Consider the following 24,535-nt stretch of genomic DNA (forward strand, 5'->3'; position numbering starts at 1 on the left):
TACCTTTAAGAAAAAATATTTATTTATAAAAATACACTGGGATCAGTTTGAGAAGTGTGGCAATAAATACAGTTCAAGGAAGAAAAAGCGTTTCTACATGGATATATTATGGCACAATAAAAGGTGAATGCACCATCAATCATGGGACTTCTGTTGGCTCAAGACTTTGTACAAGCTCCCTTTTTAGTAAGACAACTATTTCTAAGTTTGGTCAGTGTTGATAATGGAATGGATACACAATCACAGATGCGCACTTAGGTCTAATGCAGGACTTACCATTAGCAAACAATACCTTAGAAACGTAGTAATGATACTTAAACCACTAATGTGATGTCTTAGATTTAATTGGCAAAGACCACATTTAACTTTAAGCATGAAATTCTTTTGTCTCATCTGTAAAACAGAAAAGCTGTAAATATGTAAAATGAAGGCTTAATGTGGTATGTAAATACCTACTTAAGTAGAGATTGTGAGAATGCATAGCTCCTTATCAGACGACCTGGCTGTACAAGAGCACTCCCCCTTTCACAGTATTCCTTTTACTTCATATGCAGTTATTGTTTATGCTGTAGACTACAAGTGTTACAGCACTAAAGGCAACTAGACAGGGAAAGGGTAGAGAAAGGAAAAAGGAATGTATGTAAGGCAATATTTCTTCAGGTACATTAAGCATAGTGTGTAGGAGAGACAGGTAACAATTCCACAAGGCTAGTTTCGTTCTTACTGAATAAAATAATGCACTAATACTGAACTTTCGATGCAAAGCTAATAATCAATGCCCTGGTCACTGTACTGACCATGGTAATCTCTTTGATAGTCATCTTGGTACTCTCCGTGATAGTCATCTGGGTATTCTGCCTGATAATCGCTATCGCTGATTTCTGACCCGTTAGTTCCTGTTCCTTGGCTGCCGTTATGAATGACAGGTTCTGTTGGTGCAGCACAGTACTTGGGGTCATACACTTGCCGTCCAAGCCCATACACACTCATTCCCTTCTGTGAAGCTACTTTGTTGGTACCCATTTGTAATGAAATAGTTGAGTTATCCACAGGTTGTAATATGTGCTTCTGATCGTAGATGTCTCTTCTGGTACCTGGTGCCAGCATACCAGCCTAATAAAACAGGATTGTAGAGGTTCAGTAAGAAGGTCAGGAGCTGTGATTAGTACTGGATTTATGATTATAACTAGAACACCTTGCTGGGAGAGCTAGACAGTAGAAAATGAATAACAAAACAGCACAGCAGCAAGTCTTTCCTAGTAAGATAAATCACAAAAGAAAGTCCTTGCAGAAAGGTCCAGTTTAATTTCCTTTTTGGACATAATATACTAAGTGTTCACACTGAGGTAGAGCCCAGGAAGCAATTTCTTTTTTTGCCTCTCTCTAGTTAGTACTTGAAATGAAGTTACTGTTTTCTTCTGGTATAACGCAGCTAGATGGAAATTCTAGAAGCACCGGGTCATTCTTATGCCTTAAGATACTCGGCACAGAACACACTGGTGAGCGATAAGAAATTAAAGTTCTTCCATTACAGAGTAAAAGCACAGCTGAACTGCACCCTCTCGCTGCTGCCAGTTTGAGATTCCGCTACTGTGCGCCATTCGCAGCTCTCCCGTCCCGCCCGGCTCTGCCGGCTGAGAGGTGTATCTGCTCTACCGGTGTCACACGCGGTCCTGCTTACCTGGCTGGCTCCTTTGTTAGTGCCCATCTGTAGGCTAATTGTCGTCTGGTCAAATGGCTTGTCGGTTTGCATTTTTGGATCATAGAGGTGTCTTCTCGTTCCATAAGCAGTCATGCCTGCCTGACTGGCACACTTGTTGGTGCCCATCTTTATCACAGGGGAAGGAAGAGGTGGACAGAAAAAGCGATTTTTATTTGTACAGCAAGCACAGTCTAAGGAAACAAATACAGTTGGTAACTGTGATGGCTGATGGAAAAAGTAATTACAGTGCATGTAATTTGCTTGTAGCTTGACCACCACCTGTAATAAATTACCCTTTCTCCACACTGAGCTTCAAAAGGCAACTGTCATCCTAAGGCATTTCAGTGACTGGCATCTGCCCAACTGCACTGTAATTAGAACGGATGTATGCGTCAAAATGTAGTAATTAACTTGTACCTTGAACAGTAATGATCCAACTGCACTGCCACAACTTCTCCACCACAGGAATTTTAAGATTTTATACTAGTTATTTTGGCTTTTATGGCTATTAAGGAAAGTGGAGAGAAATAAAGCTCCTACCATATAAGGAGCTCAGCTATCCAAAGACTCCTACTTTAAAACCACTTTAGAGGACAGAGGTGACATGCTAATATTAGCTGTTCCTTTCCTCCTTACCACTCTTACTACAGATTTAAAACTAACAGAAAAACCTTCCAGGCAGCCACTTGAGCTTATAAAGCAGTCAGCTGCTTACAAGAATTAAAACCTCACACCTCCTTCCATAACAACAATATATGGTAATTCTGCAGCTGGTTTTGCACAAACAAGATATCAGTTAATCAAAACAAGAAAGTTGTTCTCAAATATAACAGATTAACTGCAAACTTGAATTTCATACTTACCTGCAGGCCAATTACACTTTGACCAGCTTTTAGTTTTCCTGCATCAAAACTTCGTGCTTGTTTCTCTGCATATTTGACACCAATATCAATTGTAGTATGAAAACCTTTAGTTTTTGCCTATTTAGGGAGAGGGAAAATAGAGTATTCAGTGTTTAAAATATATTTTCTGCTACTGGAACACTGGCTTTATGGCTCTGACTCTGAGCTCTCAAGTGATGCTACAAGCAGCTTTATGTCTCATGAGGAATTCTGTCAGGGGTGAAAGAAGGTAACGGCTCCCTGTCCCATTTGAAGGTGACACTCCAAAGCTACCCAAGTATCTTTGTCAGCAGGATCAGAGCTCTCCTGTGAGCCTCCCAGATTCTGTGAATGCACATGTAGCTCCGGAGCAAGGCCGTCTGCAGCCAAGATCCCTAACTCTGAACTCCAAACCTTCCCTGGAGGCATGCGGTAGGACACAGCCCTCTGAAGTGCCAGCTCTGCAGTATCTCAGAGGCACAGCGGTATCTATCCCTTCCTGACAGGCTGCAAGCTGCTCTCGGTATTTACATGAGTGGTAAGAGTGCACCTGGACTGGCATGTGGATTTGTGCCAATTCCAGTGGTACAAATACTTACCAGACCTGCTAGCGCCACTAGAGTAGTCTGTACTTGAGTCATATTTCCGTTTTCAAAAAGATCATTTGCTTCAAAAATGTCATGTGGCTTCATGCCATAGAGTTGGATGGCTTTGATAAAATTCCCAATGTTCTCCAGCTAAACAGAAACAAAAAAAGCCAGTTTTCTAGTCAGTGTTTCAATTCAGAAACTAAGTAATTTTAATGCTTTCTGGTGTTGGTTCCTTTGTTAGTTTTGCTTGTTCTACGCAAGTTCTTTGCCTTGTGCAAAATGGACATCACAGCTCACATGGCTGAGTGACTGGTAGGAAGTCTGAGATTATTTTTTTTTATTAGTTTTAATACTGACTCCAGAAATCAATCTAAAGATTTATCTAGCCTGGCATCTCTCCATCAGTATCACATACTTTGTTAGAGGGGGCTTTGATGACAAAACTGCCTCAACTACCTCCCTTCCAAAAGAACTCCTGATCTAAAATCTGCTTCAAACTGCAAAATCTGACATAGCATTCATGGCATTTGACTTGAGCAACTGATAATTTTGAGTAAAATAAAGACATAACTATGTGGATAGTATGAACATTTAACTTGGTTTGAAGGCATTTTGTTGCTCACCTCCTAGCACAAATTCAAGTAAGCTTTTGGGGTTTATTAGCACCTTTTAGTACTGCGCTGTAGAAATTAGAAAGCAATATGGAGCTGAATCTCATCTTTCCTTCTGGAGCCTTTGGAGGTATTAAACCTTTAAAAAGAAACAACAACACAACCCTCCACTGTATTTAGAAGTCTTCAATGCCAATAAAACCAAGAGGCTGATACAGCACTATTAAGCTAGACCTAGCAACAGTAAAGGCAGTCAACTCCAACCAGCAACCCTTCCACAGCTTGTTCTAAATGTATGTTTCCTTTGATAGTCCCTGGGCAGGGGGGAAGTGCTCAACAGAGCACTCGTAAGAAAGCAAATCTAGATATACTGAAATAAAATACATACTGTAGTTTGCACCATATTGTTTTCTGAGTTCTGTTACACAACCACATCTCCTGAGACTGTTCAGGTCCTTTCCCTCCCCATCCTCTCCAGCTGCTTTCTCAGGAAGACACTTCATACAGCGATGTCCAGGTACAGGCAAGCTGTTGACCTAACACCCTGCATTACTGCCTGGATGGAAAACTCCAGTTGTGATTTAATAAAAAAGTTAACGGCTTTTTTTAAACTTGAAAAAAGGCCTCACTATAGAGCTCTATGTTGGTTTTCCATCTGAAATTTCACCTAACAGCTAAGGCGCTACTGCTAAATATGTAGACTCAACTGCCATTTATAAGCCATCTCAGCTGTAGTTCTTTCTGTTAACCACGGTTCATGTACACAGCATCCTCAGCTCTTGTGTACCTATCACATACAAAACTTGGTGCTATTAAGATTTAAGGTGTACCATATTCACAGCAAATTTGTTAATACAGAACAAAAGAACTGTTTGGGGGGTTGGAGGGGTTAGAGGTGTAGTTTTGGGGATTTTTTTTTTTGTTTTACCTGGTGCCAATTTAGTTTTGATTGATTAATTTTCTTCACTGATCCTGGCTGCAGCTTATTTATAAGCCTGGGGAGGTGAAAAAAAGGGAAATGCTTAAACAATAAATCTCATCCTTATACCATCTGTGCAGGCATTACATAATACTTTCACTCATGCTTTATTAGTTGCATTAGTTTCATCAAAACTGTTAGTTTTTTTGGTTTATACAGAGTACCTAGCTCAGATCTCAGGTCTAACAAGTCTAACAGACTGTAAGAACTTTTGTGTGCCATTTGATTATTACAGAAAAGAGCTTTTCCATTAAATTTAGACACATTTAGAAATCTTTGAAATATAAAGGAGATTGAAGTTTTCATTCTTTTCCAATTTCTAAGAAGCTGTCTCCCACCCTACTGTCAGCTGTCTGACTATTATTGTTGATGTGTTTGAAAGGAAGTCTTCAGAAAGTCCCTCTTTAGTTCCTCAGAAGTTGAAAGGTGCTAAAAATAAGGTTACTTAATAAATGCTTACTCGCATAAGATTATGCCATCTTTTAATCCCAGTTGAAAGTTTGCACCAATGCTCAGCCCTGTCACCTCTTCTATCCAGTTACGCAGGTCTTCTTCTATCTGGGGGTCATATTTCAAGGCAATCTGTAACACAAGCAGTTGTAAAGTTACTTCACAAAAGAAAATTGCAACTCTTCCCCACCCCCACACACAAATCCATTTTGAAGAGTATGCTATAGCATTTATCCAGTAATGTTGTTGATGGATTTTAAATATCAGAGTACAAATATAGGTCTTTTATCCCTTCTACTATAATGTTTATGGCTTTTCCAAATGTTTATTTGCAAATAGTGCTGTGAAGCGTTCAACAGTTCCTCCTACTATAGGAATTGTTGGAGTTTGCAAATAGTCTTTTGACAGTGGCAGAGGAACAATGACTTTTTTGAAAAACTATTCTACCCAAGTTATACTTCAGCAAGAATTAAAAAAGTGAAAAAGAGTTCTGAATTGCCATGCCGTCAGTACTATAGCTCAGATGTAGATTTCTACATGGGAACTTTTATAATAGATTTGAAGTTATTAAGCTGAAGATTACAGTGGGTTTGCTTTTTTAGCTAGATTGTGATTAATGGAGATGACAGAGTAAGTTTTGCCCTTGTTGCTACAACATTAAGAGTTCTCTCGCTGGAGATTCTGGGAGTTGCGTGTGTGGCTTTTTAAAACTTCAGCTTTAGTATGCCTGCTATTTCTTTTCTTTGTCCTTGCTGGAAGACTTAACAGAATAAACTGTGATCTCATGTCTTAATTGCAAAGAGAGAAAACCTGCAATGATCTTTGAAGTTAAATGCATCAGAGACCCACAGCTGCTAGCAAGGCAAGTTAAAAACTCCTTTTCTGTATGTTCAGACTTCACTACTTGGTGTGTCAGTTTACACTTCAGATGCTAGAAACCAACGCGTGTGAACAGAATGCTTAAACCCAGTAAACTTTAACGATGCCGGCAGCTAATCGGGTTCATGCTGCACTCTGCCCTTCGCGGCCCTCCCCTGAAGACACACAGAAGCAACTCAAACCTCCTTCAGACTAAAGCTGTTACCTTCGCAATACTTATCCACGCTGGCGAGGGGGAGAAAGGGGATTATATCGCCAACAGCATTGCTACTTTTTCTACAGACAAAACAAGTTATCTGAGCACAAGATTTTATGGCATAAATAACCTCCACTGGCAGGGAGGTTGGCAACGCTTTTCCACCTTCATTAAAAGTTGTCCCGCATGGGTCAGCGAGCAAGACGGGGGACGAGGGAGCTACTGTGAGAAACCTGACAGGCAAGCACAGAATGTACTTTTCTAACCGATAGAAAATCAGCTCAGCTACCATCAGTCGCTTGCAAATAAATTCCTAACAAGAAACGCATGTAAAGGCATTCACATTCAGACCAAAATGTAAATTTCAGAGTTTTTACATATAGTCACAGACTTCAGCCCAGAAAGGCCAAATATTAGCAGCTATTTATACTGCAGGAGATTATAATTTCAACCTATCTGAATTACTTGGGTAGAGGCAACTGCTGTGTTTTGGCTAGTGTCAGTAATTCCCAACTCCAGACTGACCAAACTTAAAATTACAGTATTCTGTTCCCTTAATTTTTCTTATAAGGAGAATGGAAAATTCCTGTATCTCTGGCTTTACTTCAAAACCTTGCCTGAATAATACTTATTTTCCTTAGACTATTTGGAATGGTGGTGCTATGGCGCCTTAGTTACAGATCAGGACAACGGCCTAACCCAGTCCCTTATTCAGCTCTGGGTTAAGGTGTAAAATTTAGTGCGATATTGTGCACAAGATGACAAGCACCTTGGTGCCCAGACCAAAGCTGGTCTAAAAGAATCAAGACAGCCCTCTTCTCATTGAAGAAAAAAGGAAAAAAAGCTCACGTAATCCTGCCTAGTGTAAGGAAAATGTCATGGGTTTTTTTGTAATCACACCTTTTGGATATTAGATAGCTAAGATGAGAAGCAAACTGGAAAAGCCAGAGGAAGTTCATTTTGTCTCTTGGGTGACAGACAGCCCTCTTACACCTTCCTTAAGTTTAGCAGCCAGAAGCAACCAACACAACGACATTCTTCATTTATAGTGACAGTAATGATAGTAAAGCCCCTTTTTTGAGAGGCTATCAAAAAGGGTAAGATCTTGAAAATGGTGTATGGGGAAGTTGGTTATCTTTCTCCTTCCTAACCTGGTGATTAGCTTACAAACTACTTTTCGTGAGTATTTTTATTTCCTATGGAAACAAGGCTTATGTGATCGCAGCCTGAAATCTGTCTCCCCAGTAACTTTTGGCAGAACTCACCTAGCTTGTTTAAACTCATAGAAAAGCTGCAATCTCAGACACAACAAAGTCAGTTATTATTATGTGTGAAAGTATCTGTGCAAGAAGAAAAATCCCGAAAGACTGAAACATAGCATCAGACTTCTCTTGCACATTCGAGAACCTACAGAGATCTTATGAAAGTGGTCTCACCCACAAAATTTTAAGTTACGTGGACAGACAAGACATAGAGTAGGTAATGTACTTCTGTACACCACTTCAATTGAAACAACAGGATTTGTAGGAAGGCCAGAACTCTGTATGTTGTGATAGTCCAGTTAGATGACAGCAGACAATTTGGGCTGGTTGTTTTTACGTTGACAGTTCACACTACATTAAAATCACCATTCTAAGATGCATGTGAATACACAGAGGGATTTAAGCTTATCTCTTCTGCAATTTGTTAGTTAGAAATGTACGAACATTATGCTTTCTGAAAATTCAGGCAGTTTCTGTTTCAGTGTAGCTTAACTATTCTAAGTCATGGTTTAGCTATGCTGCAGTTGGAATTGTCTGAAATACAACTGTACTTGTCTTTCTACAACTTATTTTTCTAAAAATTTGTTTTTAAGCACTGGTAATGATTTTTTTTTTTTTTAAGAGGAAATTGAGTCTGTGATCATGCCACCAAGAGAGAAATTTTAAAGATCACACTATCTCTTCCCTCCCCATATTAAAAAAAAAAAAAAAAAGTAAGTAAATATGGAAGCCAATAAGAGCCAGAACCCTAAAGACTTCTGCAAGTGTGGCTATTTTAATCTTTCTTGGCAAGCACATAAAGGGGAAAAAAATGGCAAAATTTTTCCTCACTTAATACTAAGTGCCTTCCACATGAATTGCTGCCCCCATAGCTTGGAGAAGTAGTCAGATGGAATTTTATCACTTCTCCTGAAAAATATTTACTTTATGTTGGAGTACTTTGCCATGTGTTCAAATCTTGAGTTTTTCAAAAGGTTTTAAATAAACTTGGAGTATCACTACATGCTTATCTAAAGATAAGAAATAAAAATGCTTATACATGTGAGGAAACTTGTGTTATTGCCACTAAAAGCATTACTACTAGATCTGCTAGTTTTCAAAATTGTCTTCACTACTGTGTGGTTTGCCTTAAGTATGGTAAAGTTTTTGTTTTGATTGCTGACCTGTTGGGAAACTAGGTTACAGAAAGTGAAGAGTGGTGATAGTTTCTTTGAAAATTATACTTAATCTACCTGAAAAGCTAGAGGCGTGAAAACTTTAGAATCTGGTTTTAAACATGTGACAAGAAGGGGTTAAACAGGGACAGTGACAGATCATGTGCTACCAGGAGCAAGGCATTATACTTGCTCTGAACTCTTACCTCTCTTACTCCCAATGGCACAACCAGAAGTTATGTAACACTAAGTTAGTGAATACTTCATATTTTCCACATAGCAATCAAAGGAAAACTGGAACAACTCTGATAGACATCTAAAGGGGAAGCTGGAAGCTTTGATATAAATGAAAAAAAAAAAAAAAAGGCTTTTTCCATTACTACTAATCAACGTGCCAACATTTGATCCTTTTTAAGTACTGAACTTTCATAGAAGATACTTAAGTCTTACAAGTCCACAGCAAAAGAAAACATCATCTACTAAAGATGAAAGCGGTAGCTAAGCAGCTTCATTCAAAGTATACATAGTGCCATGAAAAAAACTAGTTTCAGAACACTAAAAAAGATTAAATTGTAGCAATGGATATAAACATTTTATACAAGTTTAAAAACAGATAGCAGTAAGCTAACTGTTGACGTCTTTGTTCTGACAAATCTTGAAAGATACATAAAGTTGTAAATGCTACTTTGAGATAGAGATTTAATAGAAATATCTTTGAAAGGAAACTGAAGTTTATACAACTGGTCAAAATTATAAGTGATCTAAGGTTGTGGGAGGAAAAGGAGAAGAGTAGGCGTTTGTAATACTTGCCTATTACAAGCTGATGTACATACATTTATGCCAAAGTATGCCTCAGGCTAGAATCCCTGGGTTAAACTTGATTCTTCTGGCAACTGCAGCCCTGATTCTCCCATCTCGTCCTGTTCACATAGGACTTTCCTGTCTGGGACCTCTTGCAGTGTAAAAACTCTCCCTCCATCCGTCCCACAAGAACAGCAATCATCGCTGGTTTTATCAAGTGTATGGATTCCTGGAAACAAATGAAGTTCTGCTGGCCAACTTTAATGATCTGTCTGTGTCCCTTGAAGTTACTCAGTGTGCTTGTAGCATGTTAAGTTTGAGTGATGATGTTAAACAGTATTTCACACCATAAATGATATCATATGGACTTTCAATTGTCCTTTTATACTAATCTTTTCCAAATTACACAGTACACAATGTACACTAAGGGCTACACATATGCCAAATCTCCACTTTAAGAGTTCAGCTGTCTATATTGCTGCTGCTCTGGAAAAATACTGTAACAGTATTGCAAGAAAGCGTGCTGCATAGCTTTTTCTAAGTCACTGGGACTAACAAACAGAAAACTTAGTTGAAAAGCAGGTATAAAAGATAAAACTTCTGAAGTTACCCATCATGCCGTAACAGCTGGTACTTCTTAGTTCTGATGAAACTTGACTAAAGCTTCAGGCTTTATGCCTCCACAGCAGGGGTCAAATGTTTCAACGTGCAGCACACTAAATTTAAAGTACTAGTAACCATCTGAAGAAACTAGTATCTGGTCAAAAGTTTTAACAATAAAAGCATGTGCTTGTCAAAGCAAGCGAACAACTATCGTAGGCACTGTGTTTGTCAACAAAACCTAAGATTTATATACACATAAAAGCGCAGCAAAATATGTTGTATGTCGCTGTTCTCCAAGGTAAGCAAAGTACAGGGCCATGTACAGCAAGACAAATAGCCAGGACTTTACTCCATGACAGTATATGAAGAGGGTTATGTATATTTTCACCAACCTTTTATCAACTTGGAACCGAGTGAAACTGAACCTTTATGGCTTCAGTGGTGCCTACAAACATCCTTTGCATTGAAATAAGTACTACCCTCAGAAACAATTTGCCTTGCAGAGGCCAAAGACATCACTGCTGATAGGTCTGTATCATTTGCTTAGCACTAGTTTGTGATGAGATCTTTCTCCTCCCCTTTTTAAGGCTTTATGATAGTATGGGGAAAGATGAAAGCATCATTATCTCCTGGTATCAAGGCAGAAGCCCTTGGAAGCCCTGACTCCTCAGAAGTGGGAGTGAGGCAGACTACACAGCCAGTCCCTTATTATTCGCCAGAATTCCAGCCACTGGCACCTGAGCTGCCCCATTCTGTTCATCACTGCTGTTGCAGAACGCAGTTCTGGATCTCACATATAAAATGTACACAGCAAAACATCTGGGCCAAAAATGTGCTAAGAGCTTACTGGTTATGTGAATGACCAAGAAAAAGGCACAGAACGGTAAGTGTTCTCTAGTGAGCAGGAAGAAAGAGTTTCTAGATTTTTTTTTTTAATTATACAACCAAGTTAAAACTTCCTGGTTAAAATTCTATGGTGTTGTAAATAGATTATTGTACATATCTAATCTTCAGCTTTAGAGGTGAGGGAGACTGACAAGGACATTATCAGTATTTTTCTGCAGAACAGTTCTGTCTGCCAGCCAGCAGAGTGGTTATTTAATCACAGAATAAATAAATAGCATACCCTTAAAGTTGAGACAGAGAACCTAAGACAGTGGGAAAACACAAGGGTTTGATTTTTACTGAAAGTGGGTGAGAAGGAGGAGTGACAGGGTACCAAGGTTACTGTCAAGTGGAACTTCTTGCCATTTCAGCTTTCATCATAAGTACAAATTAAAATTCCCTGCTAATCTCATGTATGTTGACCAGGACTGCATGCAAAAGCAAACGTCAGATGAGACGTGTTTGTGTACGAGAAACCCAAAGGTAAAGGGAATTTAAAAATCCAGATGAAAACCTAAGGAAAGGACTTCAAAAACTGAAAGCCACCATTAAGTATGCCCTGGTATTTGAACATATATTTTTTTTCTGTCATAAAGGACTGTTGTACAGAAAGGCAGAGAACACACTGTGTTAAGGTCAATATTCAAAGAACTCACTATATCCCACTACACTACTTAGCACAAAAATTTTACAGCTGTATCCATTTGGCTTAATATTCAACAGTATTTTTTTTGTTATGCATAGCATAATTGATAACCTGCCAACATCTCACTGTTTTCTCTGTAAATCAAAACTTAGGCTACAACCTTTAAAGGACGGATGGATAAGCATTAATCCAAAATTCCTGGCACTCTTCCCATTGGCGCCAGTTGAAATTCTGAAGAACAAGCCATGCCTCAAAGTTTCCAAGTCATCTTACAAGTAAGATACCTGTAGTCATGCATGGCATTTGTTGCCAGATCAGCAAGCTGGAAGAACTAAGAGTTCTACTCCCTGGCTGTCCAGTACGATTTTGTGACAGCCTGCAAACTATTCAAGAAGCAAATGATACCATCTCTTCCCTCAGAGTGCACCAGCACCTTGGATGTACGCCTGCCCTTGGACTGAATACTGGTTCCCTCTCATTTTCTGCAGCTGTACTACTGCAAATCCCTTGCCCCCCCTTTCAAATCCGTTCTCGCAGTTTTTCTCATATTTCTTGTTCATCATTTCTTGTCAGTCACAGTTTTCTGGCTTAGAACTCCCGTTCTCCTTAGTCATCAGCTTCCACTTCAACTGTAGCACCTTCTGGTCTTGCCACTATACATTATACTTCTTGATATTGAGTCCCTTCGCACTGTATCTTTACTCTGTAGATTGCTGAACAGTTTAAATTTTTTCGCAGAACATTATTTCAGCAATAGTCACTGCATATTATTTGAAGCCATTGCTGTTTCGGCTAAGACACCGTTGATCCAATCTGATGCACAAAAGCCTGTTATTCCCCGAGGAGAACAGATTCTCCTTGCTTTGAAACTTGCCCCTAGTATAGCTCTGATATGACACAGCGAATCTGGGTAGGGTCCGACATCACTCGGCATGATGTCTTCTGAAACAGCATGGAGTGCCGTGCTGAAAATGTGGGTAACCTGCTGTGCTGACAGACTTCAGTGACATCTATTTGCTCTTCTTCTGTGGGGGGTAAAAAAATAAAATCTAACAGAACAATCTGCTGCATAAACAGCAAAACCCCCCAAAATCTATAAATAATCTAGTTTTCCTAGTGCTAACCCAATAATTATCTCCTGTAATGACTTCTACTATAACTTTGGTGGAACAGTAGTTCTCAAAGGCTAGGTGGAGCCTGCACACAGAAACACTAACATCAATGATCCCTGTATCATTCCAAGAATACTTTTCTGATCTATTGCTGCTGCAGCAATCCAGAAAATTATAGATTCTTTCAAGCTCAGTTATTTCTCTTCCCAATAGAACAGCTTTTAAAATACGTCATGTCGCAAGCAAACTCTATTGTGACTCTGTAGCCTTTCCCCAAGGCCAGCTGTGTTGACAAGTCTTCCAACTTCACCTTCCGAACAGGACCACAAAATCTCATTATTCAGTCAAGAGTGCTTCTCCACACCTTTTTTCTTCTCTTCAACCCCTCTTCACACACCAAAAGCAGGAATTATGTTTTACAGCAGCAAGCAGCTAACTAGTAACACAAACGTACCTCTCAAAAAAAGTTAGCTTAAAGGAAAACTGAAGTCCGTTGATGCAAGCTTTGCTAAATGGTACTCAAAGTGCCCATTCCCTCTGCCTCTCCAGCAAAGGCACAGTCCACGTTGTGCTTTCTCAGCACTTGTTTCAAAGGTCAGCCTCAAGACTCTGCTGCTTTCACGCCTCTTTTGCCCCCACCCAATAAGCTCAGCCACTTGACTGCTCACTGCTGCTTGCAATCCCCGGCATAGGCTTGAATGAAAAACAACCCAGATGATGTGGCAGGAGCCCAGGTAATGGGCATGTCCCAGTTAATGGCACTCGCTGCTACCCACCAGCAGCTCTGACCCTGTATCGTTGCCTGTCAGCCTGCTCTGATTTAATTCTATGAACTTCACACTAGCTGAACAGGCTAACTGAGGTGCCTGCGATAAGTATTCATAAGGAAAACACAGATTTCTCTCAAGAATATTCTTGCCGCCACTGCAGCCTTGCACAAAATGATTCAACTTGTATTTTTTGTAATTTAGGTGGAAGATGTGAATTCCTGAGAAGTTCCTTAGCTTCTACTAGATAGCAAAGTCTGCCTAGATTTATCTTTCATACAGGTAGTAGATCCAGTCTCTGAATTCACACACAGCATGCTTTTCTGGTTGAGGTAATCTTACCCATATCCAGTTTTCTTAGCAGAAGCACAAGAAACACAGATTTCATGCCCTAAGCTTTAGAAGATCTTGCCTATCAGCTGCTTCACACTATTGTTTTGCTTTACCACCACCAAAAAAAAAAAAAAATTGGAAGAATGCATTCAGCACAAAGAATGCAACGAAACATAATCTGCTTCTGCTGCTCCCTGCCCTCCACCTCACCCCCTCCCTCCCCAGGTATATTGCTGACTGGTTAAAGTTCAGTAGGTGATGCACAATGTCGATTATATTCCAGGAATCATCCAAAAATATTTTGGATATGTCCCCCTGGCAAGTTGTGCTTTAACCACATGAAAAGAGTTATAAGAAAAATACAATCTACAGTTCATGTGATAGATTAAAAAAAAAAAAAAGTGATGACCATGAACACGTTAGAAACTATTTACTTGATTTTGTAATAATATCCCTATCTAAAGGCCTACATTGAAATTTACAAGATTACTGAAGAAAGTCTAAGGAAAATGAAGAGGAGTATTTGAAATTTACATAGCTCCTGTAGACAGTTCTACATAAATCATAAAATCTGCATAGCAGACAGCTGGACAGATATTTTTGTAAAAAACCTCTTATGATTATACAAACTTTTAGCTCAGCTCTTTGTCTAATGAAAATGTAGTTTAAGTTATGTAGAAATCAAGGCATAAGCTTTCTATACTAAGGTTTATAATGAGTACAAAAGAAAGTACTACTGTTAAAGTAGGAAAGAGTAAAACTCTTTAAGCGGTTCTGATTAACCACTAGTAACTTCTAAACCAACGCTTTTCAACTATTAAGCATGAGCAGAAAGAACAGTTAGCACTGCTAGGGGTGGGTAGGGGCTGCACATATATACTGTATTCGAAACTCAGGATACCACAAGGTAATCTGTAGTCTCGTTACACTGCACACCTGAATTCATTGCAGGTTTGAAATGCACAGGCAGCAACATGTGGGCAATACTGTATTGCAAATGGTGCGAGAGAGAGGTCCCAACCCTCAATTAAAGGTTCCAAGTCGAACAAAATGCTCAGGTGCCTTGACTGAACTCTGTTCGTTATTTTTTTGTTCTAATTATTTTCTATCCATTCAAAGGCCAGTTCTTTAACAAAAAAAAGCTGTGACATTAAACATTAAAGATAATTTTATTAAAAACTGCTAGATTCTTCCAAATAGAAGTACCATTCCGTATCACAAAGTTTTTCATACCATCCTTTATTAACGATAAAGGATGCTATCAAGACAGACCAAGTGAAAAAAGCAACAGTCTTATTTTCTTAAAAAGTTACTTTTACTTTTTGCTTTTATTGGGGCATGGTTAATACAGCGATCTCAGCAAGATAAGGTACAGCTTCTTGCAAAAACAAGCAAAGAACATTTAGTCTTGGAACACTAGATACGTGTCTGAACTATATACATGGTTCATTGGCTTAACACCATTGACATTCAGATACGATATATAATGTAACTTCAAACCGATCCCACGTAGCGTTACGAAGTTAACCAAAGCGGTGGCAGCTCAGGCCGGTCAGGCGGTGGGAATCTCAACAGGAGCTGCAGTGCGGGTCCTGTTCCAGCGCATCCTTCTGTTTGGTGTGTGCTGGCCTGAGCTCTGACTCGTGCTTCGTCCACTCTCTGCACTGAAGGGGAACGTTCTGGTGGGGCCCATGCTAGCAGCAGGTAAGAGCTGGCTTTCCATGAACATCTGAATATAGCCAAATCCCTTCCCAAATGCATGTGCCTGTTATGCTTTAATTTTTGCGGGGAAGGCTTCTAGCACTTAAGTCAATTGATCAGGGACAACAGAAAAATACTTTTGAATTAAATTACTCTTATTTGAGCAAAACCAGGAATACTAAGATAATGCTCTCTTACGTAAACACGAGGCTGTAGCAGTGGAAATATAAACAGGAAAGCAATATAACAGGAAAACTTTATTAGCAGGAAAGCAAAGTAACGTTTTTATAGTAGTAACATCCAGTTTTACTCTGGGAAGGGTCACGGTCCAAACATGCAAAGCAGGGTAGGTAGGATGATTTGTTTAGAATCAATCTATAATTCAGCCAGCTAGGACTTGCAGTAGATCAGAACCCACCTTCATGAAAGCATTTCAGAACAGCAAAGAACTTCAGAAATATTTAGGTTTTGCCCAAATCTAGGAAAAGACCTGGTGTTTCAAGTCCCAAAGGCTGTATGTACAAGCCACATACAGTTTCACTTCACTATACTCTTAAGGATTACTCTATCATCCAAAGGATGTCTGACTAAATAAAGTCCCAAAGAAAAATCCTGTTTAGACCCTGGAAGACCAGATCAACACTTGGAAGGGAAGCAGTAAAGGCACTGAATGGTTAAAGTCCAGTTTCCAGGAGCGAGCGAGGATCAGTGACCAGAGCAAGTTCAGGCTCCCAAGGCTTACAGCTCGCCTGGCCTAGCTGCTGGGACTGGGTAAGGAGGTTTGGTGAGAGTCCAAACAGGGCACTGGACCACAGCTGTGACAGCAGCACTTCACGCCTCGCTGCAATGGTCTCCTCTTACTGCCAGCTCCTCCAGCGTGACTTATGCCTTCAAGTCTTTATAATTCATACATCCAGATTCATACCTGCTTCAGGTAAGGGACTGTTTTATATGAGCAACAAGGAGTTTAATTGTCTCCCCTCCTAATACTTACTAAATTCTGCACTAGTTTGTGGGGGGTAGTGGGGTGGGGTGCTTGTTGAGGAGTTGTTTGGTTGTGTTTTTTTAAGAAAAAGAAACACAAGACAAACAAAGAACCACCCACCTGAAGAAAGTAAAAATTGCTTTTGAGAAATACACTGTAATTCAATCCCACTAAACAGAAACAACATAAGTTACTCTGAGGCATTACTGCAAAATCAAAATATTTACCCAAAAGAGAGCATTTGCTGCTGAATATAGCTATACAAGTTAACAGTTGTTTAGAATCAGATACTTACAGAAAGCATTTTTAAGCAAGAGTCCCTCTTAAAGAAAAAAAGAAGGATTTTCACATGATCTCACTTAGAAAAAATCTGTTTCAAATTGCCCTACGTGTCCTGGCCTCAAGCCCATTTTTACTGAAGGCCTTTCCTGTACAGTTCCATAGGGGATGGGAATCTCTACAAAGTTTGCCTTAAAAGGATGTGTCAGATGCACAGCGTATACGGTGTTATGTAGCTACAGAAGTTAACAATTCTGAGTACAAAGAAGTTTCTATCCTTTATTCTTCAAGGCAAATTATAAATTATTTGGAGGCAAGAAAGCACCTCCAAATTCATACAAAAAAAGCTGAGGTAAAAAAAAAATCACTGATGTGCCATTATCACAAAACAATGCATGCATGCATGCATCCATCTGTCTGTCTTTTAAGGGCATTGACTCAGCAACAGGAATATAATAGGTATTTTTATCTAAATTTTAAACCAAATCAAACTCTGAAACCACAGCAAAAGCACATTCATTTGTACATTTTAAACAAGCAAGCATGACTGTAATACAAATTGATTTTTTTCTTTTCTGAGACTACTAATCCCATTTAATTGTCACAACTGTCAAACTGCTTGCTTCAGAGGTGTTCTGGCCATAGGAGGTATACTCTGAGCTTGCATGTAAAGGATGCAAGACTTGATAGTTACCCCACATCCTTAAACATTAACCTCAGCAGGTTTATATATGTTTATCTATCACCAGAAAAAGTTTTACTAAACATTTATCAATCCACGAGAAACAAGGTCACTATAATACATTTTGTAAATTCTCAGAAAGTACTTTAAATTTGGAAGTGCAGACACAGTGTGCTTTCTAAGGTTAAACATAACAGAAGTTAACAGAAGTTTACTGCAAACATCCTCACTCTTAATCTGTTTAGGCACCACGCTTTGCTGGTAGCAGCACTGGCAGTTTCTGTCCGTGCTGTCCTCACACGTGCACAGGAGCAGACTGTCCAGTGCTCCACCTCTGCTTTGATGTTCATAAGGCAGCAGTAGCTAATCCTGGCTTTGCCATGCCATTCATCACCTTCCTTCTAGAAAAAGTGGTGTAAGCCAGGAGACAGAACTGGAAATTACATCCCTCGCACAGGGCTTAACACGGGGTAGTGATATATGTCTCGCAGTTCAAAAACGGCTGTGTACTGTTCCAAGTGACAGTTTTGAGACACATGAGAACTCCAAAAGACAACTGCCAACTTGGCAATGACATATCAAGGTTTACTGGGGATTTAGACCATTGAGAAAAAGAAGTTAACTCCTGTGTCAGTGGTTTACAGCAACAACTGTTGGGCGTCACTAGGGCAGCCGCTTTCACAGGTCTGTTTCAATTCACCTACTTGGGGACTACTGACCAGTGAAACTGGATACAGGGTATGTCTACCTGGCGGGGTTGTGCAAGGGCTCCTGAAGGCAATTCTCCTTGTCCGTGGGCTTGGGCAAGCACGCAGAATGGGCAGTGCTTGGCTGAAACACAGGAGGCTTTAAGCAGATGGCTGAAGCGCTAACATCCAAGTTGCTGGCAAAGGAAGTGTTTCTAGGGCAAATTACTTGCTTCTACTTATCATAAAAAGAGATTTATCATAGGTATGAACAGTCAACTCAATGCTATATAGGTTTCACCACCATCAGTTTGTACCTGTTAGTAGGTGTACTTATTACTGCTGTAGTATTAATACTTCTACTGAAGTAGCCACAGAATTGGAAACCTATACCTGATACAGACGTGTCCTGAAATAGTAACAGTGAAGGAGGAAAATGGATTAGACACGTGAGGTAGAACAGACATACTGAGGTAGACAGTAAAGGATGAAGATGAATGGACACAATGCAGTTAAGGTTCTCCACTGCTGGAATATCTTTCTCAAAAACAAAACCTAACCAAAACATGTAGCTATTGATTAAGGCTACTGCATTAATACCACATCTCAATGAATACAAGAACCCTTCACACAGGAATTTACGCCAGGAGAATACAAATTAATAGTTTACTACAGCTTAATAAAGCTAGTGTTTCACTAGGTTTCTTTAAAAAGAATCCTCTGCAAAATTTCCAGCAAAAGGCTGAACTCCATTTTCTGCAATCAAGGTAGCAAACACATGCTCAGAAGCCCAAGAGCCTTCTGCCCAGAAAACAAACACTGCGTGATTTCGAAGCGGCAGGAAGCATGCAGCAGGTCCATGTTCTAGGAAGCGTTGTTGAACCCAAGTTACTGAAAATGTAAGTTTGCGTTGTTTATATCGCTAATGTGTTTTAAGAGATAACATGTAGTTATTGTGCCAAACACTGAATAATTGTAAGTTTAGCTATGGAGTTATTCCACTGTCATATTTATGTTTTGTAGACAACTTTGCTATGACTCAGTTGTCAAAACTGTACCATGAAGTACTATTCTCTTAAACTGAATGCATTCTGTGCATCTGGTTGATAGATTCCATAACTAAACCTATAGCAGAAGTTTTCACTCAGCAATTCATTCACCTATGTGTATTACAATCATAAAGGAAGTTTGAAAACTGCTATTAAAAAAAAACAAAACACAACAGGATGCTTGAAGATTAACATACTGAGAGACTTCTGGAAGACAATAAATATAAAAGACAAAGTTATTATGTTGTTCATTTGAACTGCAGATCTGTTACTAAAGCCTGGATCCAGCTGGAAAAAAATTCACAGTTATTTGGAAAAAAAATACAGAAATTGGACACAAAAAGAAAAGTTTCAGTGCTATGCACATGGAAACTGGTATTTAGCCAGTAAATGACTTGGCTGTGATCAACTATCAGAAACCATTAATTGGAGCAAACTGAGGTTTAAGGCTTGATTTTGTAAAATCCTTCTGCTATTTCCTCTGGAATTCCCTTTGTAAAATCTCAGTGTGTATTTCCCTTTAACAATATCTCTGACAGCACCAAAATACAGGATTTTTAATTTATTCTCCATCAACAAACCGAAGATTTGTATAATGGAAAAGGTTAAGCAAGCTGATTTTAAACTAAACACTGAATTTAATTCAAAACTTGGAAATTAAAGATACCATTTCTTTAAAAGCTACATATATCTACGTACAAGAGAATGGGAATGCAGAGATCCTATGCTGCCGGTCATTATTACAGAAGATATCCACCTGTGCTCTCAAAGTCTGTTTTCATTGCCTTTATCCAACACAATCTCTATTTTTATTACATCATTTCAGACAACATTAACAGAAATACACTTTATTAGCAGCAAGGATTCTTACCTAAGGTTCATAAAATTCAATGAGCAAACCTACAAGTTTGCTAAAGGAAACCAGCCTACAGGGAGTACAGAAGGGTAAAACAAGTATAGAGTAGGAACAGCTACATTTTAAGAAGGAAAAAGGTATTATTACTGTTCTGAAAGGAAGGGTGAGAAAGAGGAACGAGAGGCCCTAATAGTCTGACAACAGGCAGCCAAAACTTCATCTAGCTATTAAACCACTAATTAAAAATTCTGAAAGTTAATTATTTGAATCTGGTTCCCAGTTAAGAATACTCATAGAAGAGTAATTTCTGGACAAAGCAATTAACTCTGTTTATTTGGCCTGTAGCAAGTGAAAGACAGCACAATAATTTTCTCCTCGGCAGTTTCAGGAGGAACACAATCATCATACCTAGGACTGGTTAGCGTTATTCACAGAGACTTCAATTCTTCATCAATCCCTATTTGCCCTCGGGAAGGAAAGCAGGAAGTACTGCTGCCCTCCTGCACGCTTGCAAAATAGCAGATATTTTGTTTACAGGCTTCATTTGTCTAACAGCCTCCAGTTTGGAAAGTTTGTTTCCCTTGCTTTCCCATGTCGCTACCACTTCACTTTCAGGGTGCCAGCTGCAAGGACAGACTAGCCTCAGTTACTCTGCTGTCTTTAAAAAAAACTTTGGGAAACAGTACTGGCCTGTGCCAGCTTCCCAGCAGAGGATAGCATGGAAGGGAGGTCAGAGACTAGAGTCAAGACACGAGATAGCCAAAGGCTGTGGGACCTTTAACTCCCCACACAGACCGTGTTTCCGCCGATCCTTCCTTTCGCATGAAGGTGAAACAGGCAGTTCATCAAACATAAGAGCAGGGAGAAGATAAATGCCTGCCCAATACAAATACCATTTCCATGGGAAGGGTGGAGTCATGAGGAAGCAGCTGAATGAACTGGAACCTCTCCTCCTCCTGCCCGGCATTCCAGTTTGCTCCCACACCTTACACAGTGAGACAATAGAGCAGAAATTTCTGCTGATTTCTTACCTACCTCAGTTGTAAATAAGAGACAAATATAACATCAGTTTGTAGCTTTATCTGATTGTGTCACCATCTCAAGCTATGCTGACCTCATGTACTGCAGAAATTGCTTAAGAAGAAAATTATTTATTGCTTGTATAAGAAACTGTTCATTTCAATCAGCTTAAAGGGCTCCTCACTGAATATTTGTTTTGGATCAAATATCTTCTGTGATCTCAAGTAAACAGGGAATCAGCTTCAAAAGGATTACACTAGTTTGACTACCTACACATTTCTCATGCAGACAAGTTTCCTTACAGCTGGGAACAGTACACCAATTCCATCCTTTCTTTGCAGGAATGAGCAAAGAGAACGATAATAGAACCAGACACCTTATCCGTGTGAACTAAGGTAAGGAGCAAAACAAAAGAAGGGTGGAACCTCAACAAGGAAAAAAAAAAAGAAAGGAAAAGAAAATGAAAGGAAAAAAAAAAAAGCCAAAACACCAAACTAAAAGATTTTTAAGCTTTGACAGAATCCTGAATATCAAAGAAGCATTTTTTTTTTTATAAAGCATCAGGACATGGTATATTCATCTATTCAAATACCATAGCAAACAAAAGGTCTCTCTGAACATTAATACAATGCCACATGAGAAAACAGAGAATAGAAACCAAAACCAAGAGAGTTTTCTATCCAGCACAGCTGGGCCCTCAGGCAGTGTAGCTATCAACACATCTGTTTTCTGCAGAAAAACACTGCTTGGGGATTAGCACTGAACATTTCAAACAAGGATATCTAACATTCACCATCATTCAAGCAGGGAAGTACCACAGCTGCTTACAAAAACTACACCAATGCCACATTAGAAAAAAAACAACCAACCTGTAACACAATAGTTTGCACAAAGGTCAGTGTTTTAGAAAGCATGATTAAGATCAGTACCAAAAATGATCCACCAAGAGTTGGAAACTAGATGTTGTTCTTCAAATCTTTATGAGACAGAAGGATCTGGAAAAAGGATTTTCTGATCTTTACAACGAGACAATACTCTCGGATCCTCTAGGATTATAGAGAAACAGAAACATATCTAATGCACAGACCCATGCAAGATACTACATAGGAGGTACACAATCTATCTGTAACATAATTGCTTTGAAATTTGATCTCCTACAGTAAGAGCAATGTTCTCATAGTTCAAAGCTGTATCTTTTGCTGAAGTTTTTATTCTTGGTTGGTGGGGTTTCTTTGTTGTTGTTTGCTTGTTTTTTTTAAAGGAGATGAGTTAATTTGTCTGGCATATTTGAATATTTTTTTATGGCACAGCTGCACTGACATTTCCAAGGACTGCAGCAGAAGCCTGCATACAAGTAAACTGAAGCTGCCACAGAACATCCACCCCTCTGCAGCATTTGCACTGAAGAAAGCAGACCAAGTGAGTGAAATAACAGACACCGAGCAAGATAAAGTAGAAGGGCCCTTTGCATAAGGGTGTGAGACACACCAGTTTCAAACACTCTGTTAACACACGGGCTTGGAACAGTTCCTCTCAGGAGGCCCTAAGGAAGCTGATGACAATAATAAACTGAAAGAAAGAACAAAGAACTTCTTTCCACCTTGTTCCCACAAAGGCATCACTGTTAAGCCTACGTGCTTCTGTCAGTATTTTTTAAAGTAGGAGAGTATTTACTGGCTTCCTAATTCAGATACAATAATACTCAACGTATGTTTGATTGCCTTTTTTTTTTTTAGATTGTAATAGTATAGGTAAAATCACTAGGTTTAGATGTTGGAAGCAATCGCTCTGGAAGACATTTGGTTACATGACGTCATCAAACTTTGCAGCAGAATCCCACAACCATCCTGAGAAAGTCAGTAAGGAAAGTAAGAGTGTATTTTATAAGGTCTACCAACATGCTAATTCAGACCTTCTACATAAATTACGATGTTTAAAGTGAACTACTTTTCCTCCCTCTTCCCCCTTCTACTCAGCCACAAGTAAAACGGGATTTGCTGAAGCCTGAAACCAGACATGTGCGTGAAGTAACCAGTTATTAAACACCACGTTTAGAATCTGAGGCTGTGAATAATGATGCAGTGCGCCAACTTATCCCTACTTGTTTACCGGTGTAACTTTTATTGCAAAGGTTTTTCTCCTCTTACCGGGTAACTGCTCGCTGCAAGGTAACGAGCCTGTGTAACAGGACGCAAACACTAGCGCTTTTTGCTCCCCGGAACACGAGAAAAAGCAAAGACAAGTCAGAGCGACTCAGCACAGCAACGCGGGGAAGGCGCCCGTCCCCCGGGCAGCGGCGGCTCGGCTGCTGTTCCGAACCAACGCACCGGTGCTGCCGCGCGCCGGCCATCGGTGGGGGAGCCCCCCCCGGGCCGGGGACCCCGAGGGCGCCCCCCCCAGCGCGCGGCCGGGCGCCCCCGCGCGCCTTTGTGTGCCCCCGCCGGGCGGGGCGGGGCGGGGCCGTGCCGGGCAGACAATGCGCGGCCTGTGCGGGGCCCGCGCCGATTGGCCGCGCGCCGCCCGTGCCCATGATGTCATGCGGCTGGAATGTGCCGCGCGGGGGGCCGCGACGCGCCGCGCGCCTCATCCGCTCCGCTCGGCGCGGGCCGGCTGCGCCCTCCGCTACCGCCCCGCCGGCCGCGGCACGCCGTGGGGCTCCGGCGAGAGGGGAGCGAGGCGCCCGCGGAGGCGAGCGGGACGTCCCGTGCGACGGCTGCCGGCGCGGGCAGGTGCAGCCCGGGCGGCAGCGCGGGGCGCGGCGCGAATCGCGGCTCCGCACACGGGCCCGCTCCCCGCCGCGGCGGCAAGTTTCCCGAGCGGTGCGGCGGCGGACAGCACCGTCCCGGGGCCGGCGGCGGCCGCGTCCTTCTCGTGCCGCCACGGCGCGGGGCGGGCGCGCACCCGCACCCCCGCCGGGGCAGCCAAGCCTCGCGCCGCGCCGCGCCCCCGCCGGCCCGGTGCAGACAAAGCCCGGCCGAGCCCCGCGCCGCCGCCGCCGCCGCCGCCCGTACCTTGTTCTTGACCTCGGCGGAGAGCCCGTAGGAGGGCCCCTTGTTGAAGTGGGTCATGTCGGCGGTGTCCCCGCTGCCTGGGGGCGCTGGTCGCAGGCGCTGGCGGCTCCGGGCTGAGGCGACAGTCCGCCCGCGGCCGCGGAAAGTTCTAGTCCCTCCCTCACGGCCCGGCCCCGCCGCCCTCCCCGCGGCCGTGGGGCCGCCCGCGCGCCAATCGGGGCGCGGGGCTGCGGCGGCCCCTCCCGGCCCGCCTGGGGGGGGGGGCGCGCGCGCTCGGGGGGAGGGGCGCTGGCCCCGCCCGGCCCCGCCCCGCCCGCCGCCGGGTGCCGCCCGGGGGGTCCGGCCGGGGCGGGGAGCGGAGCGCGGCGGAGCGGGGGAACGTCAGCGGGAAGGAATCCGCTGCCACCGAGGGCCG

The 24,535-nt window shown here is 41.5% G+C and overlaps 1 protein-coding gene across 1 annotated transcript; it reads right to left on the reverse strand.

The window, feature by feature from the left end:
* CNN3 (calponin 3) lies at positions 1-24,323 on the reverse strand. The gene is made up of 7 exons (XM_080407498.1): positions 24,121-24,323; positions 5,224-5,345; positions 4,713-4,779; positions 3,183-3,320; positions 2,566-2,682; positions 1,682-1,828; positions 1-1,113 (listed from the first exon to the last, which is right to left on the reverse strand). The coding sequence occupies exons 1-7, from the start codon at positions 24,175-24,177 to the stop codon at positions 766-768; spliced, it is 996 nt and encodes a 331-aa protein (XP_080263624.1). The 5' UTR covers positions 24,178-24,323; the 3' UTR covers positions 1-765.
* Positions 24,324-24,535: the final 212 nt, after the last annotated feature.

This window comes from Falco punctatus, assembly GCF_963210335.1.
Source record: "Falco punctatus genome assembly, chromosome: 11".
Taxonomy (NCBI): Eukaryota; Metazoa; Chordata; class Aves; order Falconiformes; family Falconidae; genus Falco; species Falco punctatus.